The sequence below is a fragment of the Melospiza melodia genome, chromosome 2 (genome assembly GCF_035770615.1).
Source record: "Melospiza melodia melodia isolate bMelMel2 chromosome 2, bMelMel2.pri, whole genome shotgun sequence".
NCBI lineage: Eukaryota > Metazoa > Chordata > Aves > Passeriformes > Passerellidae > Melospiza > Melospiza melodia.
This window is the reverse complement of record NC_086195.1, coordinates 4214560-4234284: the sequence shown is the minus strand read 5'-3', so window position 1 is coordinate 4234284 and position 19725 is coordinate 4214560. Positions and strand designations below refer to the sequence as shown.

The following is a 19725-nucleotide window of genomic DNA, read 5'->3' as shown; positions in this document are numbered from 1 at the left end:
CAGTATTGCAGGAGTGTGCAAGCAGCATCCTCTGAACTGGAAAAGTGTCAAAAATAAAGGAAAAGTTTGCATCAAGTTCTGCAAGGCAAAACAAACCATATTTTTTGAATAGATGTTTGGATACTTTTTTTCCATACACTGATTTGAAAATCTGGGTTTGTGAGTCTGGCACAAAGTGGGAAAAAAGATTTAAGAAGGAGGAAGTGGGGAAGTTGAATATATAGATACTGAGTTTAAGCTAGAATCGAGGTTGCCCTAGAAATTATTCTCTAGATTTTCTATTTTGAGAGGTTTTGTGTGCAATATTAAAGCATTTTATCTGGAATATCCCCCTGCCTCTAGAGCCACAGTTCTCCAAGGAGCAAGAGCTCTTTGCCAGCATCAACACCACGCGGGTGAGGCTGAACCTGATCGGCTGGAACGACGGCGGCTGCCCCATCACCTCCTTCACCCTGGAGTACCGGCCCTTTGGCACCACGGTCTGGACCACGGCCCAGAGGACATCCCTGTCCAAGTCCTACATCCTCTATGACCTCCAGGAGGCCACCTGGTACGAGCTGCAAATGAGGGTGTGCAACAGTGCTGGCTGTGCAGAGAAACAAGCCAAATTTGCCACGCTCAATTACGATGGCAGTAAGTATTTCCTTTAATTTACGCCTCAGATGCTGTTTTGCTTGGGTTTCACATGTGATTTTTCTTTTTGCTCATCTATTTTTTCCTCAGAAACAGGAAAAAATATTTTTAAAAAATATCCTTCTATTTTTTCCTCAAAAACCACATTTTGAATCTACCAGCCATGCTGTCAGAGAGGTTAAAGTCTCAAAGATGTAAAATAGCTCCTGATTTCTTGACAGTAGGCTGTCAGGCAGAAAAGAGGAATTGTTTATTTATCTTCACCTCGGAAAAACTCCAAAGTCAATCAGCCATGAGACACATAATCATAGGACATTAAAAGTCATTAGTTCCAGTGGTTACAGGGGCCTTTCCTAGTATTTCATGCATCTTTTCCATGAAATTTTAGTCTTCCATGGAATTTGTTCCTGCAGCCATTCACGGGGGTGTCTGGCTTAATTGCTATTCCCTGTGACACAGCCCAAAACTCATTATGGGACACATTGGAGCAGCCAAGCAGGTTGTCCTCTGGGAAAGCCTCTGGATAACATCCTCCAAGGGCAAAGCAATGGCAGTGCAATCATCTCTGCTCACAGGCAGGGGACAGTGAAACTAATGGCCATGACAGATGGCTCTGTCATGCCCAGCAGCAGGACACAGACCAGGAGGGAGTTGTTGTTTCATCCCACCCTTCTGCCAGGGGTTACTGCCCACCCTGCAAAACCCAGGACACAAGGACAGGAGCAAACATGCCAGTTTGTCACTCAGTGCAGCTCAGGTGCTGCCAGGCTGGGTGAGAGGGTTGTTGGCTCCATAGTGGGGAAGGGCTGCATTCCTGGCAAAAAGGCAGCACAGATGGCTCCAGATGGCAGCTCTGGATTGCTCCAGTGGGAATTGCCAGAGCTTTTTTGGAGACTTCCAGTGTAAAACCTTGCTGTGTTGCCAGGGGTGTTGTGCTGCGTTGTGCAACCACTTGGCAGCATCCGTGGCGTTAAATTAAGCTACAGCACTGGTGAGCGAGTTCAACCAGGAGCTGATGGTTGTGACAGCACCAAACTGGTAATTGTTTGTAACTCTGTGTTGGTAACAGGCCTCCACATGAACATCACCACTCATGTACAGCTCAGGGGTCATTCCCAGGCAGAAATGTGGGATATGACTGAGGCAGGTTTAAACCTCAGCACCTGACACATCCTCTGCTGTATACCAGCCTTGTGCTGGGTACTCGGAAGCTCTTGCAGATAGTTAATCACTCTTTGGAAAAACATCATATTTGGTAAGCTGCCACACAAGTCCACATATTATTTCAGACAGTCTAGCAAAATAAGAGTGAGATCTTCAGCACTCCAGAGGCCCACAGGAAACCAGGATCTGAGCAATTACTTCACAAATGTTCCAGGTTTTTCCAGGCATGTGAAGGACTTGTTTTACTGAGAAGTGTAGCTGTTATCAATAATAATGCTTCCAAGTATTATGAGTTAATTTCTTCTCATTTTACTTAACCTATGCTGGTTTTGTTTTGTTTTCCAATATCTTTCCACAGACAGCATCCAACTTTCAGTTGTTCCATTATCATCACTTATATTTGATTGGGGCAAACAGTCTTAATCCATACCTTAAAATGAATTTATATAAAAATGCAGATCTAGAGCTTTAAATTTCCATTTGTAGCACTCAAATCAAAACTGTTCTTACAGTGATCTGATGTGAAATGTTGTCAGGCTCTGCTCTTTGATTGGGTGATGATACTTACCCTGGTGTGACCTGCACACCCTTTGATTTTTTATGTTGCCATATAGCATCTTTAAAAGGGATAAAATGCAACAGTAAAAAAATATTTGCAGCATTAAATTTCCTGGGCCACTGCTTCTGGTCAGCTAAAAAATTTCCCATTTGTGATATTGCTGGTTTTGTTTGTGAAGCGTGCTTTGCCAAGACTGAATTGTGCCTTAGAGAGGCAGAGCGAGCTCAAATACTGACCCTGAGGTTATGAGAGGAAAAAGAGGGATGGAAAAGCAAATTTCAGTTTTCAGATTTTGTACATTTGCTAGGTTTGACTCAGAACTGAAATTATAAACTGATGATGATGATCATCATCATCATTTTTACAAGTATTTGATACAGAAATTTTTGCTTCCATAGACAGGGAATTTTTGTTTGCATAAAAAATGCCGATGGAAGCTTCTTGGCCAGCCCCACTTTTGAGTTCTGTCCCTGCCTCTACCTTTGATTCACCCTGTGATGTGAGATTAGCCCCTTCCAGCTTGCAGGGGCCACAGCTGCCCCTCAGATAAAGCAGATACAAGAGTAGCACTTTGAAGATTAGAGAACGCAGCGTATGAAAGTTCTGGGATGCCAAACGCTAAGAGCAAGCTTAGAAGCTTTAGGAGCTTTAAGATAAAGCCTTTGTAAAGTTTGCAGAAATCCCAGAGTTACGTGGTTTTGGGTCACTTTGCTGTGTGTGGGAGGAATATCATGGCTCAGCATCCTCCCCTTCAAATCTCCCCCTGTGCTGAATCAGGTCAGAGGGTTAATGACAAACCTACGTGCAGCTTTTTGCTCTCTGTTCATGGGCATTTCAGCAACAATTTCCAGCTTACAGGTTGGCTGACCTGCCTGCCCCTTGTTTTTTTCAGATATTTTTAGCCCTGTGCAGCTGCAGTTGTGGAGAGCTGCAAAGGAGCTTCCCAGCTCAGGGATCAGCTCCTGGGTAGCCCTGGCATTAAATCGGATCAGCTCTAAACTCTGCTAATTGATTCTGACCCACCCAGGCACTCCCTGCCCTGAAGGACACACTCCTGGGTTCACAGGGTGCAGTGGGAGATGCTGCAACCTAGGGGAAAAAGGGGTCAGAGATATTCAGATTACAATTTCTGTGAGGCACCAATCAGGCTAACAAAGGGTGATGGTGAACCGACCTGGAAAACAAAACAAACCCTCCTCATTTGTCTGGGACTGAGTCCTGAAAAAAGCTTTGACCCTTCTATTCCCAGCAGGCACCTAGAATGACAGCAAATGTTGAAATGTTATTTTCTCCATTTCTCCCAGGATTAATTTTTGGTAATTTCTAACGCAATTGCTGAAAAGCAACAAAGGGGAGATGTGAAAACGTGCAGTATGACTTTTTAATTAAGCTCCAACTGCCTGTTTGCAATGTTATGAGGTTTACATTTGCCTAGAGAGAGGTATGGATAGTGATAATCACATATCTAAACACTTCAGCTTTAAGTGAAATAAGGGCCACTTATCATTTGATTTTCATCAAAGACATAATTTTAGGTAATCTGGAACCTAATGGTCTCTGTGACTGTAATTCAGAGAAAACTTTGGCCCTTTAGTATCCAGGAGGGTTTAGGAGGATGTGGAGACAGTTATTACTATTACCTCCAGGAGCCTGAAGTTCTTTCCATTTCTTCATCTAATAATTTTATTTGCCTTTAAAGTAGTACAAAATGTGCATCTCAGGGCAAGATGAAAATATCCTGCTGTGTGTTCAAGAAACAGAAAATTAGAAAAAAAAAAAGAAAGAAAATTATGGAGAAGAACTGCAGTGGAACATTAGAAAAATATTCCAAATGCAATTGTAAGAAAACAAATTTTCCAAAGTACCTAATATAGGTTTGGATGGTTGTAGCTTTTCTTTTAATCTTTGTCCCTTTAGGGAGCTGCTCTTCTCTTTATATGCAGCTGAAATAGCTCTTCTGAAAAAAACAGGACTTGGGTTCTACATTTTCACTGTGGTTATGGCACTCACACTGTACTGCATCAGATCTCACTTTTTATTCTGATACTGTATAGCACATAATGAGATGTAACCATACCACTTAATGCAGCAATTAAAATGTTAAAAAGGATGTGCCTGTTTTTCTCTCTCACCCTCCTTTCCTTTTAGCAAGTAAGTAGCCACTTTTATGTTTCAGTAGCTGGTTAAAATTTAATAGCTTCCATCCAAAGTCATCACAGTTCACAATACTTACGTGTTTCTACGCATTTCAAGGAAATCTGCATTTTATAGCCTCATTTGTGGTTGCATTCAGCAGTTTAATAGTAATCAGGAAATGAGTGAGAAGTCTTCCATGACTAAACAGCCTTCCACAGAAGGTGCTGCATTCTTCTCACGTCCCTTAGAGGTAAAGAAGAAAAGAATTGAAAAGTTCAAGTATTATATATCACCAGGAAGCCAGGTATATTCAAAATGCAAATATGTCCCAGAATGAAAAAGTGAGCTGCCTGCCAGTAGCTGGTAGATTCATTTCCCTCGTTTCCCTCTCAAAATTTGATTGTTTCTATCCAGCATTACTCTCCTGTTTTACTGATGAGTATAATGTCAGACAGTCTTTAGCAGATTAGTATCAGGTTGGCTGTCTGAATTTCAGATCACTATCACTGCTGCACCCTCAGAACTGATGGCAGAATGTTTCTGTGCAAAGGATTAATCTGATGTATGTGGCACAAAATGAGCTTTGTCAAATGGGTTCCTTGCACAGCATAGCCCAGCAGAAATGTCACAGCAGTGCTATTTCCCCATAATAAGAAATAATAGACACAGGGAGGAATTCTGAGCTCTCTTACAGCTTTTTAATAATTTAATAGGACTCAAAATTAATCACAGTATTTGACTGCATATCAGGCATGGTTTTCCTTAATCAATGAATGCAATTCTTCTGGATTTCTGATAATCTGTGCAGTCAGTCCCTCATCACCATGAGCCTGGCTATGTGTTTGTGGCCATTAGACACACAAATAAATGTAGCCTCCACCCCAAACAGAAAAATCCAGCTGAGGGTTCTGCCAGCACCTGAAGCAACAAAATGCTTTATTCCCTGAGAAGTCAATCTTTTGTCCTGCTTAGGAGGCCTCTAATGCCATGCCCCTGTTTGCAGGTACAATCCCTCCTCTCATCAAGTCGGTTGTGCAGAGTGAGGAAGGGCTGGGGACCAACGAAGGGCTGAAGATGCTGGTGACCATCTCCTGCATCTTGGTGGGGGTCTTGCTGCTCTTTGTGATGCTGCTGATCGTCAGGAGGAGGAGGAGGGAGCAGAGGCTGAAGAGGCTGCGAGGTAAGGGGGTGTCTGTGGAACTTTTCTCTACCAGAACATGAAAACAGGAGTGGAGCTGCACATTACTAAAGTGTGCAATCCCCAGCTGGGATCATTTTCCTGCAGTACAGAACAGAGTGTGTGTGTTTTCTGTAGAAATTCCTTTTTCTTTTGCTCAGAAGTTTCTAAAAAATTATTAATAAATACATTGTTATTATTTTGCATGGGGGAAAGGAAGGTATTTCTCATTAGTTCGCTTTCCTTTTTTTGTTGTTTGTTTGCTTCCCTCAATGAGCTTAAAGTAGATTTTTATTTTGAAGGATGAAATCAGATGTTCTGAAGATGAGGGAATCTCAACTTTCCAGCAGATGTTAACCATTATTTCCAAATTATAAAATGAAAGTAGTCAGATTTTAGTAGGATAGAACACACAACCAGATATTTAGTAGGATAGAACACACAACTGCAGTATCCGTGGAACAACACACAACCAGATTTTTTGTGGAAGGATGAAATCAGATGTTCTGAAGACAAGGGAATCTCAACTTTCCAGCAGATGCTAACCATTATTTCCAAATTATAAAATGAAAGTAGCCAGATATTTAGCAGGATGGAACACACAACCAGATATTTAGTAGGATAGAACACACAACCAGATTTTTTTTGGAAGCATGAAATCAGATGTTCTGAAGGTGAGGGAATCTCAGTTTTCCAGCAGATGCTAACCATTATTTCCAAATTATAAATTGAAAGTAGCCAGATTTTAGTAGGATAGAACACACAACCAGAGATTCTCAGATTTGTTATCACATTTTCCCCATGATTTTTTATAATAGAACTTAGACAACACTTCATTGTTCACTGACTTTTCATTGTTGCTGATCTGTATTTTCCTCTAATCCTTATTCAAATTCAGTTGCTTGTTATGTGAATAAGATTTAGATCTGTGAATTCATTCAGCTTTATCATTTTTCCAGCAAAAACCCCTGGCTGAGCCACAGCCAAGTTTTTGACCCTTGCAGTCTGACACTGCTGCCCTGTAGCTTTTGCATTGGCAAAAGGTATTTTGGGAAGGCATTTCCTGAAGGTATTTAGGAAAATCCTTTCAAATCCAAACCTGAATTAATAGTAAAACAATTTATCATCTGCAAAAAATAAGCCTAATCTCTTCCAGGAGCCACCAAATTGATTAGTTATTTGTATTTTAACCAAAATGGGATCATGGTACCTATTGAAACCAGGGCCAATGCTATGTTTTCCTTCTGACCTTCCTACTTCTCTCTCTTCTGGGTCTAATTTTGTCCTTTGTAAAATATTCTGGAGTTAGAAAAAGGACAGAGGGCATGGGCAAATTCATATATAAAGAAGGACAACCAACCTTATGGTTCATACACAGCCCTGGAAATCAGGACATCTGGATGCTTTAGCTTGTATAATCACTTTTTCTTCAAAACTTTATAAGCCATTTACCTTCCCAGTTTTGGGTTTTTTAATTTAAAAAAATGTGGTAAAGAAAAAGGAAGTGTTATCTTATCTTCTTAGAAATGCTGTGGAATTCCATCCAGTAATGAGCAGGACATCTCAAGCCCTTTGGCTCTAGAAAGTGTTTCTGCACATTATTTTTTCATGGTAATTTACAAGTATTCATAGAATCTTGAGTTACAGTCCCTTGAGGAAGGATGATGATCACTGACCAGGGTGGCTTTTGCATAAAATAAAAATTTTCAGAACTATTTCCTCTCAGAAATGAGGAATTTAGAAAAATATTGGAGCTTCACTTAAACACAGACAGTGGAAAAGATGTCATCAGTACTTTTGATAAAAGAAGTCAGTATTTAAGTACCATTTCTGTAAAAGTTGTGTCTCACTTTGCTGAATTTGTCACACTACAGCTCCACATCCCATCTGGTCCTGTCTTCTCCACAGTACAGAAGTTCTTTTTTGTATCATTTTCAGTCTCCAAGGATATCCTTTCCACATGGTGGTAACCAATTCATTTCTTAATGTTTTAATTGGTAAATGAAACAGATGAATACATTTTAATTTTCCTCTCTAGTTTTCCCATCATTTACATCCTTAACATTTTATCCACTGAGATCATTTGCCAGGTCTCTGATTGCTCTGAAACAGGAAAACATTCCCTGTTGTAGAGCCCTGGTTTGTGTTCTTGATGTGTGACTTAATGATCCAGATTATTTTCTTAGTGATCTGGCATTTTCCTTAAATTTTAGCTTGCTTATATTTTAGCTTATATTTTAGCACCAAATTCTTGTATCATTGTCAAACTTTTATCAGATATTATTTTATTTACTCCAGACTACTGATAAATGTCCCACACACAAAGAAAATACTGAATAATTATTCAAATTGTGGTCTGAATATGTTGAAATCCTTTTTAAATAGCTGCTGTGTTAATTTTTGCATCATGCTACTTTCTGTTAAAATAGTTTGAGTTACTTAAACTTTGTTTTATGGAAACATAAAAATGATCTTTTACTGTGATTTAATCATATCCCGGTGAGAGCTTTTTTCAATGTCATTAATTCTCAGCAAATTTCAATCTCATTTTTAAAAAATCCACTTTGTTTGACATGGCTGCTTGACCACAAGTCTGTATTGATTGGCCTAATTTATCCTTTTAATTCATTTCATTAAGCTTCACTCAATTCTTTTTTAGTATTATTTTGTGCATTGCCTAGATCAGACTGATAGGACTTCAGGAATTCAGAATTTTTTTGCTCATTCTTTTTGAAGACCGATCCCATGTTTGACATTTTCTGCTCTTCTGGAGCAGAAACTTCATGTTCTAAAAGCTTTCCTGACAATAAGTATTGCTGTTCCACAGAACTCCTTACTAAGTTTTCTAAAACAAATGTGTGCAAGTTTTCTGAAGTCCTAACTGAAAAATAAATGGTTTACTCTAGTATTTGTTGTGGTTAAATTTATACAATTTTTGAAAGGGAAATAATCACATTATCACTTGGTTTGTATGACCTGGTGGGATTTCTTTGAGGCACAATATTCTTTTTTTCCTAAATCAGGATTTCCTCTACTCTACATCAGCAAAATAATCTCCACAGTGGGACCTTCTTAAATAATTTGTGCAAATTACAGGTGTAACTCTTTGCTTTGTGGCTGCAGATGTGGTTTTTTTGAACCTGTTTGACAAAGAGGAGAGGGAATTGCAGATTTATTTGCAGCGTGCTCTGCATGCAAACATTTGTGTCCCTGCTTATGAGCAATGGGTTTGAGTTCCCATTTCTCTTGAAGAACAGCAGCCTCTCCATTCTTGATCCACTTGTCTGGATGTAGGGACAGTTAAACCTTTTTCTTCCTCCTTTATAAAGAAAACAAATTTCTCAGCACAGTCCTGATTTTTGCCCAGTTTAGTTGTTCCACCAGCCAGGTCACACAAAAATGTCACAAATTCAGGAGTTCAGCAGATATTCTCAAAGGGAAGCCTGATGGTTTAATGCTCCTTCTGGCCATTAACCCAGCTCTGCTACTCCTGGAATGGTTTTCCCTTTGTTTTGGAATCCAATTCACCTTAACACAAGCAGAAAGGATCAGCACGGCGTGATAGTTCAGGAGTGGCAGGATGCAATTTAAAACTCCATCACTGTCCCTGATTTCCCAGAGGGCAAAAAGTGTGTTAAGAATTTAAAAGGTGGCTGTGCCAGCAAAGAAAAGTGATGGCTGTGGCTTTTTTACTGAAGTGATGCTTGGCTGGAGCAGAGATCATCTCCTTCCCTCTGTCACCCCTTTCCAAGCCCTGCTTTCACCATCTCACATGGGAGGTGACAGGACACAGCCAGGGATGCTGGATTGTCTTAGAAAGTATCATCAATCAGCTGATCAACAGGGAAAGCAGGAAAAGAAGATTAAAATCTCTGGAAAAATCTCTGAAAAATGCAGGAAAAGCACATTAAAATCTCTGATCATTGGCTTGTGGCAATGACATTTGTCCTGGAGCTGATGGTTTGGACACATGATGTTTTATAGAGGGGTCCCAGCGCAGGGAGGAGCTGGAGCTGCTGCAGAGAGCCCAGAGGAGGCTCCAGGATGGGCAGAGGGATGGAGCAGCTCTGCTGGCAGGAAAGGCTGGCACAGCTGGCATTGTTCACCTGCACAGGAGAAGCTTTGGGCTGAGCTCAGGGTGGCCTTGCAGGGCCTGGAGGAGCCCCAGGAAAGCTGGAGAGAGACAATTGCCAGGGCATGCAGGGACAGCACACAGGGAATGGCTCCCAGTGCCAGAGGGCAGGGCTGGGTGGGATATTAGGTGGAAATTCTTCCCTAGGATGGTGGTGAAACATTGGAATAGGGTGCCCAGAGATTTTGTGGCTGCCCCTGGATCCCTGGGGTGCCCAAGGCCAGGTTGGACACTGGGGCTGGGAGCAGCCTGGGACAGTGGAAGATGTCCCTGCCATGGCAGGGGTGGGATGATGGGATGAGATGATCTATAAGGGTCCTTCCATCCAAACCCATTCCATGATTCTTTAACATTCACTTTTAAGCTTCTGGATTTTGGTTTGATGGATACAGAGGAACCCTTTATATTCCTGCCAGCTTTGTTTCTGTCCCATTCCACACCAACCTGTGTGCCCTTCATTAACTCCAGCAGTTCTGCTCACCCTGCTTCAATAATTAACAAATTTAAAGTCAGCTGATTGAGTTTTTTCCCTTCAGTAATTCCTCATTCAGCTTTTGACAGATTACATGGTCTTGCTGATGCCTCATGTTATTTTTTACTGAAGGTGCACAATCTCCTGTGCATCTCTTTAACCAAGGATCAACGTGTGTTAACAAGCATGTCTGTGCCATGTACATGAATTTGTGTGAATTTTTCTCCAGATGTAGCAAGGAAATCATCTGTGTGCTGGGCAACACCTGAGAACATCTGAGAGAGATTGTTTGCCATTTAAGCCTGATAAAAAAGTTATTAAAAGCAAACTTAAGTACTTTGTAATAATTTTCAACTTTGTTCTTTCTGCTTTTCTTGAGTTGTGAATTCCTTGCACAAATACCCACAGACTTCACTTAAGGAGGCAGCAATTGCTTCAAAAAGCTGCTGGCTGAATGAAAACAATATTTGCATATTAAACCACCCTGATTATGTGTGCCAGAGGGAGAATGTGTGCACAGGGTCTTCATGATCCTGGTGCTGCTGGAATAGCAAAAAGCATCATAAAATTTGCTAAAAACAACCCCATTACTTGCAACCAGTGTCATTATTATCATTGTGTTGTGTTTGTTTGGCTTTTTTGTATTCTTCTGAAGAAATTTGTCCCTTCCTGGGTTTTTGGAAGTCAGTAACAAAACTCCTTTGGGAGCAGCAGTGTTGGTCTTTCGGTTTATGACTGATGGCAGAGATATTGTCATCTATTAGGCACTGCCACTTCCAGGTGTTAATGGCAAAGAAAATCTCATCCCAGGTGAAAAATAGGAATTCTGAGTGCCCAAAATAAATGTTTGGTTTAGATGAGGCACCCCAGATAAACCATCCTTCCCTCCGCCATGAATCTTCCATGCTTTGTGCTGGAAAGGGATGGAGGAAGGTTAAAAATGAAGCAGTGGAGCAAACAGAGCTAGAGGGAGCACAGAATTCCAGCTTCTCCAGTGGTAGGTGAGGAAAAAAGCCTAAGAGGGGCAAGCTGGCACTGTGTCAGATAAATACAATTCAGAAAAGTGGATAAAAGGGGTTTTGCTGAGATTTTTAATGAATAAAAAGAGCTCTCTGTCTGTCCATTCCTTTAAAAAATGAGTGCAACACAAGCTATAGAGATGTATTAAGATGTGGCTTGTTTCTGCCTGCATCCTTGGCATTTTAAAGGCAGGATGTTTAATAGGATCACAAGTAAGGAAATTGTTGTAGGTGTTGCAGACCTAAAAGGTGATTGAGGAATAAAAAAGGTAGGATGGAGAAAACAAAGATAAATTCAGTAAATGTCTTGGCAGGTGCTGATGGATTTACAAGAAGCAGATAAAAGAAGAAATGTAAACTTCCATATAAGAGTTGTTTGAAGACTTAGAACTTGGAATTGCTTTCTTCTCAGATTTGCTTCACTTGGTTGCACAAAAGGCTGCTTTGTTGCTGTGTGATAAACTTAAGGACTTGGGAATCAGCATTTAGAGTGAGTTTGTTTAGCAGCAGACTGCAGGAGAACAAAGCAGAGCTGCCTGTTTTTGCTGGGTGATACCACAGAAATTCGTGTATTATGTTGATAAAGTTTTACAGAAGCCTACCTGAAAATCCACACTTCAACTCTGCCTTTTGAACTAAGTATTGAAATAATTATAGCCCCAAAGGATTCTCTGCCAATAACAGCAGCAACGACAAGAACAGGAGGAATATTTTTCCTTCAGCAGTGTCTTACTTTGCAGGGGTGATCCATGTGGGAATGAACACTCCTCTGTTTCATGTGTAGCCATACTCCGAAGGCCCAGCAGTATTTTGAATTATTGCTAGTGGGAAAATATTCATATTTGAGTGAAACCAAGCAAGTTTGTGCCTGGGGAAGTTCAGGTTGGACACCAGGAGGAATTCCATCCTGGAAAGGGAGCTCAGGCCTTGGCAGGGGCTGCCCAGGGAGCTTTGCAGTGCCCATCCCTGCAGGTGTCCCCTGGAGGTGGCACTGAGTGCTCTGGGCTGGGGACAGGGTGGGGATCAGGCACAACTGGGACTCTTGGAGGTCTTTTCCAACCTCAGGGAGTCTGTGATTCTAATTTGACTCCTTGGAGCCCTCCCTTGCTCACATCTGGTTTGGAATTGACAGGTTGACACCTGCTCATCTTTCAGGTTTTGTGTGTTTGAAATGGCTTTCGAGCCATTTCAAAAAAGTCTTTTTTTCTAGCTCTGTGGCCAAATAAGAAGTCAAGATTTTTCAGCTCTGGTTTTTAAGGTTGTTTATTTTTCTTTATCTGTTATATTCTTTTTCTGACTTGTTGAGGTTTGTTCGGCAGGTCGGTTTGTGGCACACTCTTCATTTTTGGGGTGGTGTTAGTTTTTTATGTTAAGAATTACGTGTATTTTATTTATAATAATTTTCTAATACTTATTACCTATGTTAGACAGTGTCTTTACTTTAAACTAATCTAAAAGTGACACCATCTCAGCAGAAGATGGAGGACAAGAAAAAGAAGAAGGAGGACAGGACACACTTAGATTCTTTTATCTTGCTTCTTGAACCTCCATTCTAAATCCCTAAAATTTTACTTTTTTACTGTGTGACAAATTAACTATTATTCTATTCAAACTTTTGTGATTTGTAAATTTTCATACAAAGTTGGTAATTGTTTCCATGGGCTAAAATCAAAGGGCACAGGTGCCTTTGACTTTGTGCCAAGGTCTTTGAGCCCCTTGCCAGGGTCTCGAGCTCTTTTCTTGCCTTTTCTTCTTCCTTCACCTGTTCATTTGCTACCCATAGCACGAAAGAAATGAGATCCTCGTTATTTGTTAAATTGTTCCTATTTCTAATATGTTTATGTAGCTTTTTTCTAGTTAAGCCAGTGGTAACTCGTATTTCTCTTACCATCTTTGGTACTACTGAGGAACTAAACAGGATTGTTTGGGGTAGAAATGCAATTTCAGCAGAAGTGGGAACTTTGAGACACTTTTATTCTTGCCATTGATCTAGAAACAATTGTGGTGTTACACATGGCTGATTCAGATCACTTGTTAATAATGCATCTCTCAAATAGATTTTCATTTGTGATGACATTTCTTCTGTTTTCTTCTAGATGCAAAGAGTTTGGCTGAAATGCTTATGAGGTAAGAACAAATTGAATTTCATTGTATTATTTTTAATTGCAAAATGTCTGTCAATTATAGTATCATATTTCAGAATTGTTAGAGGGACAAATGGAGAAGTAAACTCTTTATTCCTAAACCCTTTTCCAAAACACACCATTTGTCTGTCTGTTAGAACTGTGATGCACTGGTGGTCAGACATGAGAGAAAGAAAACACTTTGTGGATAGTGTGAGGAGCTAAAATTATAAAAAAACCCAATAACTTGTGTGAGATTAATTCATAGAAGCTATGTAGGTCCATTTGGACATTTTTCCCACTCTGAAAAACGTTTTCATAATATGTATCAAAGTAATTGCTGTTCAGAGATCATCTGATTAAAGGCAATAAATTTCTGGCTGTGAATATCTCTAAACTTTGCAGCTCTGTTTATGTAATTCACTGTTGTTAGCTGCCTATACCCAAAGGTATAAAAGAGCAGGTAAATCCATTTATTATTTTTCACTTCTGTTCCATCAGCTCAGCATTCAGAAATCTAATTCAGTTGTTGAATTGCATCATAATGACTATTCTGGCACCACAATTCTTTCAAAGATGGAAATTTCATAACTTCAATGTTTATTGTTTTGTCTAGGGAAAATATTGAACTTTAGAACTGCTGCATATATTTGAAACTGGGATTGCCAAGGGATTATTTTTGAGTTCAAATGAATTTGGGGTTGCTAGAAAATATATTTTATATTCCAGCTACAAATTTGAGAGTGTCATAGATATTTCACCACACGAAACATACTCCAAACTTCCTCACCTGTGATAAATTTCACTTCTATTGTGAGAATAAACTCAGCAAAGACATGGTGACAGATGGGTTTGGTGTAAATTCAGCTCTATGCCATCATATCTGAATAAACCCAGTGATGTTAACAGGACTGGTCATGCAGTCCAGGTCATCCCCTCTCTGGCTGCCCCTGGCAGAAAATTGTGGGGTTCAGCAGCTTTGGAAACATTTGCCCTGGTGGTTTCTGGTGCCACAGAAGACAGCACAGATCAGCACTCACAGAAAATCTGTTCCCTTGATGCCTTGTGAAGGCTGACCTAGAGCAGAGTTTAAAGAATAAAGCAGGGATTTATGAAAAGGCCTCCATGGATGCACCTTGGGCAGCACCAGAGCCCAGCCAGGGCTGCACCCAAGATGAACCAAAATGGCCCCAAAATGAACCCAAAATTGTCACAAATTGAACCCAAGATGAACCCAAAATGGTCACAAAATAAATCCAAGATGAACCAAAATGGTCCCAAAATGAACCCAAGATGAACCCAAAATTGTCACAAATTGAACCCAAGATGAACCAAAATGGTCCCAAAATGAACCCAAGATGAACCCAAAATTGTCACAAATTGAACCCAAGATGAACCCAAAATGGTCACAAAATAAACCCAAGATGAACCCAAAATGGTCACAAAATAAACCCAAGATGAACCAAAATGGTCCCAAAATAAACCCAGGATGAACCAAAATGGCCCCAAAATGCACGGTCGGGCACGGGGTCTGTCCCTGGGATCAGTTCTGCTCCATTTGCACCTTGCAGTTCATTGTCCCATTCCAGCTTTAGCCCTGCAGTCCCACCCTGCTTGTTTTTCTCTCTCCAGCCCACGGGGTTTGTGCTCCTGGGCTGAGATTTGGGTCATTTGTCCTTGGTGCCCAGCTGGAGCAGGAATTGTTTTGTCTCCCTGCTCTGTGCACAGAGCTCACCATCCCTGAATGTGAACCCAGACCCACACACTAAAGCAGCACAGAATCTGAAAAATAGAAAAGCAAAAACCTGAGGCATCACACTAAAAAAAAATCAGCAGGAAGCAGCTGAAACCCCTGCATGGAGACTTTCAGTCCCAGTGGCAGCCACCCAGAGCCTCTGCAAAGCTGGAACGCTCTGCCCCAGCCCTGGCTGGCTTCACAGGCCTTGCCACCACTTCTGCAAGGCCATGTCACAGCCTCACTCCTCTGACTGGTTTTTGGTGAAATTTTCCTTAGAAAACTTCACACAACTTCCTTCAGAAGTGCCCTGCTTTTACCCACTTTTTCCTTTGCTGATGGTTACCAAATTAAGGGATTTTTGTCCTCCCTGCCTGATGTATTCAGGGAGCAGCCAGGTCCCCTCTCAGTCCTTGGTTTAGAGATGTTTTTCCAGGTAACTCACCTGCCACCATTTCATTTGGATTTTCCTCTCACATGGTCATCAAATCAGTTCCTCTCATCTGATTTATTAACAAATAATCCTGGTTTTATCACATAAGCATATTTTATATTTCTTTTCTAAAAGTTTAAACAAAGGCAAATGACTGTTAAATTACAACTTCAGAGGAAATGGGGGATATAGGCTTATATTTACAGACATGCCAGAACGGAGAACTCTCATTTATGACAAATCTGTGAAATAAATTCAACCAAAACCTGAGCTACCAACAAACAACAGATGTTCCTGAAGATGTAGCATGTGAATAATCAAAGCATAATAAGCCCTCTCCAAAACAACAGTCACATATGATAAAGCCCCTTTTTATCTTTATATTTTATATATTTTATATATATTTTATATATTTTATATATTATATTTTTATATTTTATCTTTTTATATATTTATATATGTTTAAATATAAATATATTTTATATATTTTATTTATGTCTTTTTATCTTTTATATTTTATCTTTATTATTTCACCAAAATCTGCAATGATAAAACCATCAAGAAAGGGGGTATTTGGGGAGAGGGCAGACAAGATGATTCCCTGCTTGGTAGGAAGGTGTGAGGCCTGGAGAGAGCTCTGTGTATCCTTCCTTTTGAGGAGATTTTCAGCAGTATGTGTAAAGAGGATTAAAAACAGAGCTTTAGTCTTTGCTTTGAGAGTCCCTGGCTTTGGCTGTGTAAGTCAAATGTCTGTGGAGCAGGATAAGTCAGCAGTTTAATGGGAATTGCACAACTCATTGTTGATACCTCACATTCACAAATAAAAATCCCTGCTGTTGGATAAGCACAGCTTTTTTATGTTAATTTTGGGTGAAAGCATCAGTCCAGCCACACTTTTTGTAACAGTTCACTGTGAATCTATTTAGCCATTCACTGAATTTTAAAATTTTGAACACAAGTTGAAGAATCTTTTATCCCCAAATATTCTGATTTAGCTTCCCATATGTTTTTACAACAAACTGTGGACTCTTTCAAAATGCCCTGTAAAATGCACTTGCTCTGGAAAAGGCATTTTTATCCACAGAATCAACATAAAAGCTGCACTCAGACCAAACACCTGCCCAAATACCTGTTTTAAATAGTGACAAACATAGGAACTTTAGCAGAGTAAAAGAATACAGCAAATTAATGAGAATACTGAGGGATTCTTCAGAATTGAGAAATCTTTGAGGAGATCTCATTGAGGCATTTTTCATTTCCTGGAAGGAGCTTAGGAAAAGGAGAGGGACTTTTAATGTGGGCAGACAGTGACAGGAAAAGGAACAAGTGTGGTGGTGTTCACAGGGGTCCCAGGACGAGGGAGGAGATGAGAATCTTGGCTCCCTGTTTCAGAAGGCTGATTTATTATTTTATGATATATATATTAAAAGAAAGTGATAGATTAAAACTATACTAAAGGAATAAAAGAAGAGGATTTCATCAGAAGGCTTGAAAGGAAAGGAATGGAATAATAAAACCTTGTGACTAATCAGAGAGTTCGAGACAGCTGGACTTTGGCCATTAATTAAAAACAACCACATGAGACCAATGAAAGATGCACCTGTTGCATTCCACAGCAGCAGATAACCATTGTTTACATTTCATTTCTGAGGCCTCTCAGCTTCTCAGGAGAAAATGATCCTGGAAAAAGGATTTTTCATAAAATATGTCCGTGACAGGCAAGGGTTTTAAACTGAAAGAGGGGAGGTTTAATTAAATATTAGGAAGAAATTCTTTACTCAGAGGGCAGTGAGGCACTGGAACATGTTGTGCAGAAATTCTGTGGATCCTTCATGCCTGGAAGTGTCCAAGGCCAGGCTGGACAGGGCTTGGAGCACCCTGGGATTGTAGGAGAAGTCCCTGCCCATGGCATAGGGTTGGGATGAGATGATCTTTAAGGTCTTTTCCAACCCAAGCCATGATCCTGTGATTCTGTGCCCCAGTCTCCTGACAGGCTCCCAGTGCCTAAAGATTTGAAGCTCAGAGATTCTTTGAACCAGAGGAAATTAATTCTATTATATACATATCCTTACAAGGTCTGATAAGTTAAAAAAACCCCACATGCTTATGTTTGGGGATTTTATGTCTGTAAATATTAAAAAATAAAGATAAATACATTTTATCCCTTTAAAGAATTAATCATTGGACTCCTCATCCACCAGACCATTAAAATATTTTTGCCTGAATTTAGTTTAGGAAGCTTCAAAAGTGAAACCTTCTTTGCCCCGTTTCCAAGCCCTAGAGGCTCTTCATTGCTGTTGGCACTTTAGGATTTTATAACTTGAAAGCTGAGCTGTTGTGGTATGCAAAAAAAAAAAAAAAAAAAGGATTCCAAATTCCCTGAGCCAGAATGAGACAGCATCCTAATCAGCAACAACCCCCTTGCTTCTGCCAGCTGCCTGTGCTGTGTTTGGACACCCTATGTCACTGCTGCATGCAGGGGAATTAATTAGCTCAGCAAGGAGGAGGAGAGGCAGCCCACAAACCAAGGAATAGCTCTCAGGAATAGCAGGGAATATTCCTGAATAGAGAGAGGCCTGAGTTCCAGTTCTGGCTTGAAAAACCTCCCACTTATTTTGCATGGAGCTGTCCCTGCAGCCAAGGTTGGGATTGGGAATTCTCTCTTGTCAGGTGAGCAGTGAAACTGCAAATCTGGGGAAAACTCTGCTCCTGCTCCCTGTGGTCCAAGCAATGCTTCCAGGGTGGGTTGAGTACTTTCTAATAATGGAAATACACAGCATTCACCCTGCTGAAGAGCTCTGGCATTCTGGGATCTGCATTCTCTGATCCCATCCCTCTGTCTCCTGCATCCCCAGTGGGTGCAGAGGGGTGCAGGGATGCATTTCCCAGACTCAGTTATGGACTGCACAGATGTATCTGACTCTGTGTGTCCTGTAATTACTGGATTATTGAAATTGGACATTAAAAAAAAATCAGTTTCCTTCTTTAAACTGAAAGAAGGCAGGTTCAGATTAAATATTAGGAAAAAATTCTTTACTCAGAGGGCAGTGAAGCACTGGAACAGGTGCTCTGCATTTGCTCTACAACTTTGGGCAAATCCAGAGCAGTCCAACTTCCCAAGGACCTGCATCCAAGCATATTTGGCATGCAGATAAAATATTACTGTCTGATTCTCTTAACATTTCAGCAACTTAAGTAGCATCCACTCCATGCAGAGACTTAGAGAACACCAGTGTGGAATTTATCTGCATTTGACCATACTACATCTTTGAAAATTTATGTTTTTTAGTAAGACCCTGTGATGACCATTCTCCTCTGATTATATATGAAGAAAGGCCTGGAAGCCCTTGGGAGGCTATCCTGATATTTTGCTCCCTTGATGATTGAATGAGGCACCAGTTGTGTCCTGTTTGAATGTATTTCAAATATCCATGTGTATGTCATGGGAGCAGCACCATCTAATCACCCAGGAGAAGAGAGACATTAAATTTGGGATGTATAGATGGTGTTAATGATGTTGGGGACAACAACAGCAGGGAAACCAGGAGGTGAAAATCAGAGAGGTGCTCCCAGGTGCCTTGAGGATCTAACCCTTGGATCTGGAGCAGAACCACTGACCACATGGCTGGAAAATTCCTCCAAAAAGAGTCTCTAGGAGAATGTCCAAACTTGAGGTAATCAGGGCTTGCTGATGTGGAGGCACAGCAGGAAGTTAACACAAATTTCCTGGAGATGTGGGCTCATCACAGGTGGATTAATCTCCTGTGCTCTCAGAAGAACTGAGCTTATCCCTTTAACAGTCCTCTGCTGCTTCCATTAACACTGCCAAAGCAGAATTAAAGTGAGTGATCTGCAGCTATTTTACACTAGAAAATGAGAAAATGAGCTTCCACTTGGATCTTTCAGCTCTTTGAAGCCTGAGCACCTGGATCACGCTGCTGGCTGATTTGTCTCAACTCTCCACAGCCTCCCTGCATGAAGTATTTGCAAATATTTCATTTCATCCAGAGATTAATTACATCTAAAAGGGCAAAATGTTCCTGTTTAATGCAATCTGAAGGTTTTTTTGGTGCAAGCTCTGTGCTAGAAATGACTGTGGCACTTGGTTTTACCATCCATTTTCATTTGCTTTTGGTAGACAG

The 19725-nt window shown here is 40.6% G+C and overlaps 1 protein-coding gene across 1 annotated transcript in view; it reads left to right on the top strand.

The window, feature by feature from the left end:
* Positions 1-19725, top strand: part of DSCAM (DS cell adhesion molecule) — a 468801-nt gene that overhangs the window by 414411 nt on the left and 34665 nt on the right. Inside the window, exons 26-28 of the mRNA XM_063180924.1 lie at positions 343-633; positions 5496-5672; positions 13389-13419. Coding sequence (XP_063036994.1) covers positions 343-633; positions 5496-5672; positions 13389-13419 — 499 coding nt within the window. The remainder of the gene's footprint in view (positions 1-342; positions 634-5495; positions 5673-13388; positions 13420-19725) is intronic.